General features: G+C 33.7%; 1 protein-coding gene across 2 annotated transcripts; it reads right to left on the bottom strand.

Moving 5' to 3' along the window:
• Positions 1-309: 309 nt before the first annotated feature.
• Positions 310-5,654, bottom strand: LOC130825309 (uncharacterized). Of its 2 annotated transcripts, XM_057690468.1 has the most exons (11): positions 5,241-5,654; positions 4,802-4,931; positions 4,043-4,179; positions 3,758-3,942; positions 2,703-3,023; positions 2,578-2,636; positions 2,317-2,353; positions 2,166-2,237; positions 1,911-2,061; positions 1,643-1,786; positions 310-1,162 (listed from the first exon to the last, which is right to left on the bottom strand). In XM_057690468.1, exons 1-11 carry the CDS (start codon positions 5,247-5,249, stop codon positions 752-754), a joined length of 1,656 nt encoding a protein of 551 aa, XP_057546451.1. In that variant the 5' UTR covers positions 5,250-5,654; the 3' UTR covers positions 310-751. The 2 variants fall into 2 exon arrangements, with proteins under 2 accessions (XP_057546451.1, XP_057546450.1); XM_057690467.1 differs by lacking the exon at positions 5,241-5,654 and having other exon boundaries at positions 4,802-5,141.
• Positions 5,655-7,819: the final 2,165 nt, after the last annotated feature.

Genomic DNA, 7,819 nt, shown 5'->3' on the forward strand with positions numbered 1-7,819 from the left:
GACCTTTGGGGGCTTTAATAAAACATCTTAAAGACAAAAGAGAAGGGTAGGAAAAGTTTGAAACTTGTTCAAGTTCATCCATCTCCAAGAGAAGCTCTAGAGAGGGACAAGGGAGAATCATCAAGGAGGGAGGGAGTAATTTTCAAGTAAGAGAATTTCATCGAAGAAGCTTGAGGGTAGTTTAAATAAGAGCATATGAATCTAAATGAGTATCCCAAACAAATCCTAGGAAGAGAGAGCAACCAATATAGAGAGCAACTTGCACGCAGTGTCAAATATGATAAAAACGTAATTCCAAAAGATTGAAATCGCTTATATAAACCATTAGTTCAGTTCCAGTGCTCGTCCACGTAAACTCTCTTTCCCCATTATTTCATTTTCTACTGTACATTTGGGTAGTCCTTGAAAATAATATATCTATTACGAAAATACAATTGCATAGAACATCTTTGATTTCCTTTATTGGGGATTGTCCCCAGATATTCTGTACATTGCTGTGTAAGATATCTATAAATAATTATCAGGATTTCTGCTGAACAAAAATGTTATAAGACTGGACTATAGACTATGGAGTGATGCTTGATCGTCTCCAACAGCAAGTATTTAGAAAGCTTGGTGCTCTTGGATTAGCTTTCTTTCCTATCTAATGTGTGTCGGGTTTCCTATCTCGCCTTTTGCTTACCGAATACCTTTACAGTGTCGTATACTCGTATCTGTTATTTATTTCAGAACCTTGAATTGCTTGCTTTTCCTAAGAAATTTGTTGTTCAGCAGTTGATTTAGCTGCCTCAGGGTCCAGATTATTTGCTGCTGTGACCTTCGGCTTTACAGCACCATCTGCAAAATGATGTTTTTCCTCATGATGACCAATACTCACCCATATCAGGACCAAGATCACCATAACCACTGAAAGAACCAACATGGCGACCCAGGTTGTCTGCACGTATCTCTTCAACGGCTTGCATTGCTTGATAAGGATGTTTGAGGATGCATCTTTTACAAGTTGGCAATCCACTAGATTTTCCATTTCTGGGTATGAATTTAGCAGGCTTTGTATTGAATTAGAGTAAGCTTCTATAGCTTTGTACATACTGGTGTTTATTAATCCTCCTCCCTGGCACTTTGTTCCACTAGTGTCAGAACAAGTAAACATCTTCAGCACCTGCAAAAGAGAAGTACATCTTAGGCTCTAAGCTAGAGGCGGAGCAAAAACTCATAATATGTTTGGAGCCCACTGTTAGAGTATATAACATATACTGGGGCTTCAACCATTAGCTAAACTTTTGGTTGAATTGGTTCCTTGACATGGTATCAGATTCCGGCGTGACAAAAAGTCACGAGTTCGAATTTCAACCTCCCCTCATTTGAAGTGGAATATTTAGCGCCAAGCATGAGGAGGATTTGTGTTGCATCCACCTTTTAGCCCAAAGAATTCTCGTGTGAGGGGGCAGTATATAACATGTCCTGGGGCCTCAACCATCAACTTAAGCTTTTGGTTGAGTTGGTTCGTTGACTGTTAATATTTAAGGCCTCTCATTTTGGGGACACTTCGCTCATGCTCGGATGTTCTTAGCCTGTCAAAAGTTGCTTGAAGATTTCATAACGTCTTGTTGGTTAGTGTTAGTTATTATCCTTAACATACCTGTGGGATATCTCCTATCTTGATAGTGTCCGCGGCACAATTTCCTGGCCGATACAAAAACTCTGGAGGTCCGGAGAAAGGGTTGCATACATAAGCGAGACCCGGGTATGAATTACTTCTTAGAAGAGTAATATTTGTATTTACCTGTCATATGATCCACAAGATACACAGTGATTTAGCTGAACTTTCGTTTAGAAGTGAACTTTGCAAGCTCTATGCGACCTAATTCATCGAAAAAGGGATGAGCAATTGATATATGATGAGTTACCTGGTCGACGAGCTCATAGATTCCGATGCCAACATCAGATAAAGCGGTACTTGCTGAAAGAAATTCATCACAGGGAAGGATTGAGCTCAGGCTGCTGTGATCTGGATTTTGTCGAAATTCTTTAAGAGCTTTGCATGTATCAGAGGAGAGCCTGCATGATTAGCCTATCATTAACGCAATGTCGAAGGTAAAACATTATCTGATGTTCATTTAACTACAGATTTTGGGAATTGAAACGGAAGAGTGAAAGTTTACTTTTCAAGGAAGATGTATGTTCCAAAGAATAACCAGCAGAGGGCAGTAAGCAGCCAACAGATTATTATAAGCCTGTAAAAGACGGAAGAGCAAGTGAGTGCTTATTGCCATCGGAAATATGCTGATTTAAGAGGGATTCCGATGTACCTACATGGGGAGTGCTCGTTTGAATCTTAGCATACCGAAAACTGCAAGTAAAAGATCATTTGCTGTTAGATGATTGAAAGAATCTGGTTTCAATATAAGGGTGTTTGGCTGATATCTGATAGTTGATTTTGAATGCTCCGATGTGAGCAACTTGTTGTTTTAACCAGTTATGTTGCCAAACAACCCGATAAGGTGATAATGTCATTTGTTATGAGTTTAGTGCTACACTCCCAATCTACATAATGAATTGCTCATATTTGGTTACCTGTAAGGGAAATCACGGCTGCAAGGTTCAAGGATACGGTGATGATTGTCAGAAAATACCTGCAATCCTGTTCGAGTTAGTGCTAGATCGAGAGATATTACAACGAAAAAAATAGTTCCACTTACAGTATTGTGAGAGCTGTCTGAACTAAGTCTCGGTTTTTCTGAGCTTGGCGTTGAATGCGAGTTGCTGCATAATCAAGCTTGTCAGATGTTGAAGCCAAGAAGCTCGCTGCACCAGCCATATTGGCAGCATCAGCTTCATCGACGCCATCTATACTGTCGACAGCTTGTAGTTGTAAGTTTTCACTGATCTTTCTCATTGGTCCTGTGGCATTGTATATGGTATTGGATGCCTGATCTGCAGTCTTGATTATAACCGTCATGATTGTCTTTGCTTTATAATGAAATTTCATGTTCCCTTCCAAAGCCAGCCCAGACGCAAATCTGGAATCACGTTCAGTCATTCATTAAAATTTCATGAACATACCATATCTATAATGCATATGCATTTTATCTAGACCTGTCAAATGGTTGATGGACAAGTTTCGGGTTAGATCATTTTTGGTTACTTAATTTTCAAGTGGGGTTTCCAATGGTTCACAAAGTTTTTATAAACTTTATTCTTGTCCCTAAAAGTTTTTCCAGAAAACATTAATGACATTTTTTTGTTTTAACAATACATTTTCTCCCATAAAATGACCAATCAAAAAAGAAATATATATAATCTAAAAATACAAAAATTGACTAGAAATAAATTAAAATCTGACAAAATAAAGGAAATTAGAAATAGCCAAAATTGAAAAATGGGTCAAAACGATTAGTCTAGGCTACTATGGGGTGTTTATCAAAATAGTTTATGGACAATTTTAGCTTATTTTCATATAGTTAGAGGGTTGGATGGTCAAACCAGCCAATGTTAATGTTTGGTAAATTAGCTGGTTAAAACAACTATTGTTATGAATAAATTGTTTTTGAACAAGCTCCAAACACCCCCATACTTTTTTGATCATATGATCATTTTCGGGTTACAGCCTTACAGGTCATAATTTTCAGGTTATAATCTCATCGACTTTTGCTCAGGTTTCGGGTTGATTTCAGGTCAGATAAAAACTTGTTCAAGTCTATTTTTATCTATTAGCATGAGAAAAGAACATTAAAGTAATGTTTTGAGAGCTTACATTGCCAAGATAACAAGAATTGTAGTGAAAATGAGAGGGAAAAGATAACATGGCTTATGACATGGTGTTCTCTTTTTCAGCTGATAGTTGTTGGTTTTGCAACAGGACACTGTTAGATATATGATGCCGGATATGAGCCATATGAGTCCGACACCAAACCCATACACGCCAGTAAATAAGGTCGACTGCAAAAAAACGTTAAAATTAGTAAGCTAAGGTAGAGGAGGTGGAGGAATCAACACATAGCGATGGCGATGGCGATGGCTATGGCTCGAGACACCTTACACTCCAATAATGCCTGTTTGTGATGTTGTATCCACCTCTGTATTTGTTGAAATGGTCTAGTGGATCTATCCGTACAATGTCATCTAGTTGGTTGATGGTGTAGGATGTTTCTTGTGTTTGTAGCAGCAATCTTCTTCCTGTGAAAGTGATCATGATATAGTGAATTTACTACCAGGTTTCTCGATTCAACTGAAAACTTAAGTTGATGGTTGTTTTCAACTTACAATGTAATGTTAATAGTCATAAGTATGGTCATCAGCCCAGTATCTCGAGTATCTCGAACAAAGTCAGGGTCTGCGATAAGAGGTAGGGGATAAATCATACCCGTACCCCTTGAGAGAGAGGGCAAGAGAAATGCGCCAAATCAAATGTAATTTAAATAATGTATACTTTTTAAGTGATTACATACACCTTAAAATAGGTTTTCATTTTTCACCACTTTAACTGGTTTTCACATTATCTAAAACGTATTAAATAATCAAAATGTGAAAAACTTTTTGAAAGGATAATAATCAACGTTCTTCTACTCTAATTATTCTTTTTCTTCGCAAAATCCCTTCTCATCCAAATTAATATTCGAGAGTAAGAGCTTTTAAAATATATTTTCATTATCGGCATTTAATTCCAATAACCAACTGTGCCGTGAGTTCAACGAGTCCAAATATAGGATCACCATTGGCACCTCAAAAAATCTACTAAACATGCAACATTTATATTTAAAAATAAATAATAATAATAATAAAATAAAATAAAACTTGCCTGTTTCATTAGTGTTGGATAAGATATGTGCTTCAGAGAGAACCAACTTGGAGCTCAAGCTTATTATAATGGTTAAAACTGTAAATACTGTCCAATTTGAATGAGGTTTCATACCCATCTTTCCTTTTACCTGCAATTTTAGTGCCATGCAAATTAAGAAAAAAACATTCCTTATAACTCAAAATACAATCTAGCTTAACTATAAACATCAGCTACTCTTCTATTATTAGGCTATTTAGCCTGAGGTACGTTTCACGGTGTGACCATCTCATACAAAAAATTTGTGTGAAAACGTTGAAAAGATAGGGTCGAAAGAAAGGTCATATCCTTATCAAAAGAGATAAGAAGGTTGCGATTAGTGAACCCTCTACTAAAAAAAATATATATATAAGTATATATAGACTTTATATGTAAACAATTATTCATATATATAACTTACCAGCATCATAGACTTCTACGAGCATAGACTTCTACGAGCAGGATATACCAAGTATGATGATGATAACTTATCGGCATAAACTCTCTTGCTCAAAGAGATAAACTTGAGAATGATGAGACATCTAAGATTTATAATTGCATTGTAAAATATATAGTCTTAAGAGAATTTACTAAAGAAGCTTCAATGTAAGTTCAAAGCTAGAGAAAGGAATTTTGCCCTTTTGTTATTTAGATAGTAAAAGCACTATTTCACTATCAAAATAAAGTTCTTACTTAGCTTAATCCACATACTAGTTCCCTAAAACAAAGGATCCCAAATGAAAAGGGCTTGTTCTTAAAGAGAAAACCATCCCACCCAACATAAAAAGGTAAGGTGGAGAGACAAAGAAAATCAAGTTCAAGTGTAGAGAATGACTTGTGCACAAGTAAAGAACAATATTTTTGTTTGCATCTTACAAGCCACTAAATAAACAAAAAATAATCATTAAATGCTTCAAAAAGAAAAGGTACTAAACAATAAAAAGCTTTAAAAAAGAAGTGTAAAACCAAGAAAAAGCATTATGGAGCTTCACCTTATGATAAAAGCTTTAATTATATAACACTAATGATAATGATTGAAAATAATGATCAATTTTTAAAATTTATTCCTTATATTTATTGTATAAAAAATAAACATTTACTTTTTTTTTTCTTTGAAAGAAGCTAGTTTAATATTATTTTTACTTTTAGAAATCTGACCGCCATAAATTATATAGTTATTTAAAAGAAAAATAATGTAAATGTTATATTCTTATGAATAAATGAAAATTGAATTTTTAAAAGTTAATATGATTAATTTTTCAATATTATTTAATTTACCTTTGTGGACTTGTTGATTTGCATACTAATATAGATGAATTCTCTTAATTTTGATTAGTTTATGCTAAACTTGTTTGTGAAAAGATAAGCATAAAGTTAATTACTATTTGCATGCTTGTAAAAGTAATTGTTAAGGTGATTAAGAAATAAGGTGGGCCACTCAATCGCAACACAGCTTTATGTAGGATTAGGATTTAGGACAATTACTTATAAATGATTTCATGATTTGTATAATGTTTTGACAAGAAAATACTAACATTGGTTATTATTGAGTTTTACATTAATATTATTGAGCTCTAAATTTTTATTATTTGAGTTCAATGCTATATAATTATGACTTGAAAAGTTATTTTTGACCAAATACAATAAGGAAAACTATTTTTATATTTCAATGAAAAATTACATGGTATATATTTTTACCTATTTTATAACGATCGTAATAAAAAAATAAATCTATAACCTATCGAATCAAATTCAATTAATTCGACCTACAATCTGACGAGTCTAATTTCGAGTAATCTTTTGTTGAACACAAAAGAATTCTTAAAGCAAAGGTCTACGTGTCATACTTTGATTTTTATGCCAATTGGTTATCATGACTTGCAAATTGTTCCTTGCTTATTAAGTAAAAAAAAATTTACAACAATTTCCATTTTCACATTTCTTGTCAAAGATATAAACCTCCCAAAAGAATCCTAAATTCCTAATCACCTCAATTTAACCCCAAATCTAGTCATATTAGTGCGTTTATTACACATCAAATGGGTTGATTTTTATTTTTTTTGTTGTTTTTTTAACATTCTTGTTGGTTGGTGGACATGGTCATTGGTCAACTTAGTGTAGTCATGTGATAGGGGAATTAAATAAATTGTAAATCTTGAATGAGACTGTGTCACCATGAGACAAGCTCATTTATTTATTGTAAGTGATCATATTAAGATTATGAGTAATGAATGTAAGACTAAAAAAATCACTTTAAACCTATATTAATGATCATTTTAAGATTATAAGTGATTACTTTAAGACAATAAGTGTTCATTGAATTAGGGACAAATGCAAAAGAAAATTGAACAATAGAATAAAATAGTTATAAACTAAAAAAAATTAAGTAATTAAATAAATTGAGGGAATGAAATACATTTGTCATTTAGAGTTTCATTAGGGTTGAATAAAATTTGGTCAAAATCGCAAATTAAATGGGACCAAACCGTAATATAAGTATTTGATCTGGTCTACGGTCTAAAAAGTCTAATCCGATTTTTTTCTTCTAAAATTACGATTTCCTATCCGATCTTGATTTTAAAATTTTTAGACCAGACCAAACCGGATCGAAAATTGTAATATTAAACCGGAGACCATAAACCTTAATAAATAATGACATACGCTGGTAGGCTCAACTAGTAAACTAAACATGAAGAAGTAGCCCATGAAAATTGAAATTGTAAAATGAAAAGTTGAAAATCCCTATTGGGTACGGACGTTAACCCACTTTCTTCTGCCCTACTAACCTCAAGAGTCTCGACTTTTCCTCAACATGATTCAAATGTACAGATAGGGACGCTCCTCTCTTCTACCTTTTCAATTTTCTTAGGAATTCCTTGATGTTTCCATTTTCTTTTTTCGAATTTTTCTTTATTTTTCTCTTTCCAGTTGAATATTTAGATGAAACATTTAAGGTTTGTGTTTGAATTTTTTTTTTTGATTTTTCGAATTTTAGTAGAA

The sequence above is a fragment of the Amaranthus tricolor genome, chromosome 10 (assembly GCF_026212465.1).
Source record: "Amaranthus tricolor cultivar Red isolate AtriRed21 chromosome 10, ASM2621246v1, whole genome shotgun sequence".
Lineage (NCBI taxonomy): Eukaryota > Viridiplantae > Streptophyta > Magnoliopsida > Caryophyllales > Amaranthaceae > Amaranthus > Amaranthus tricolor.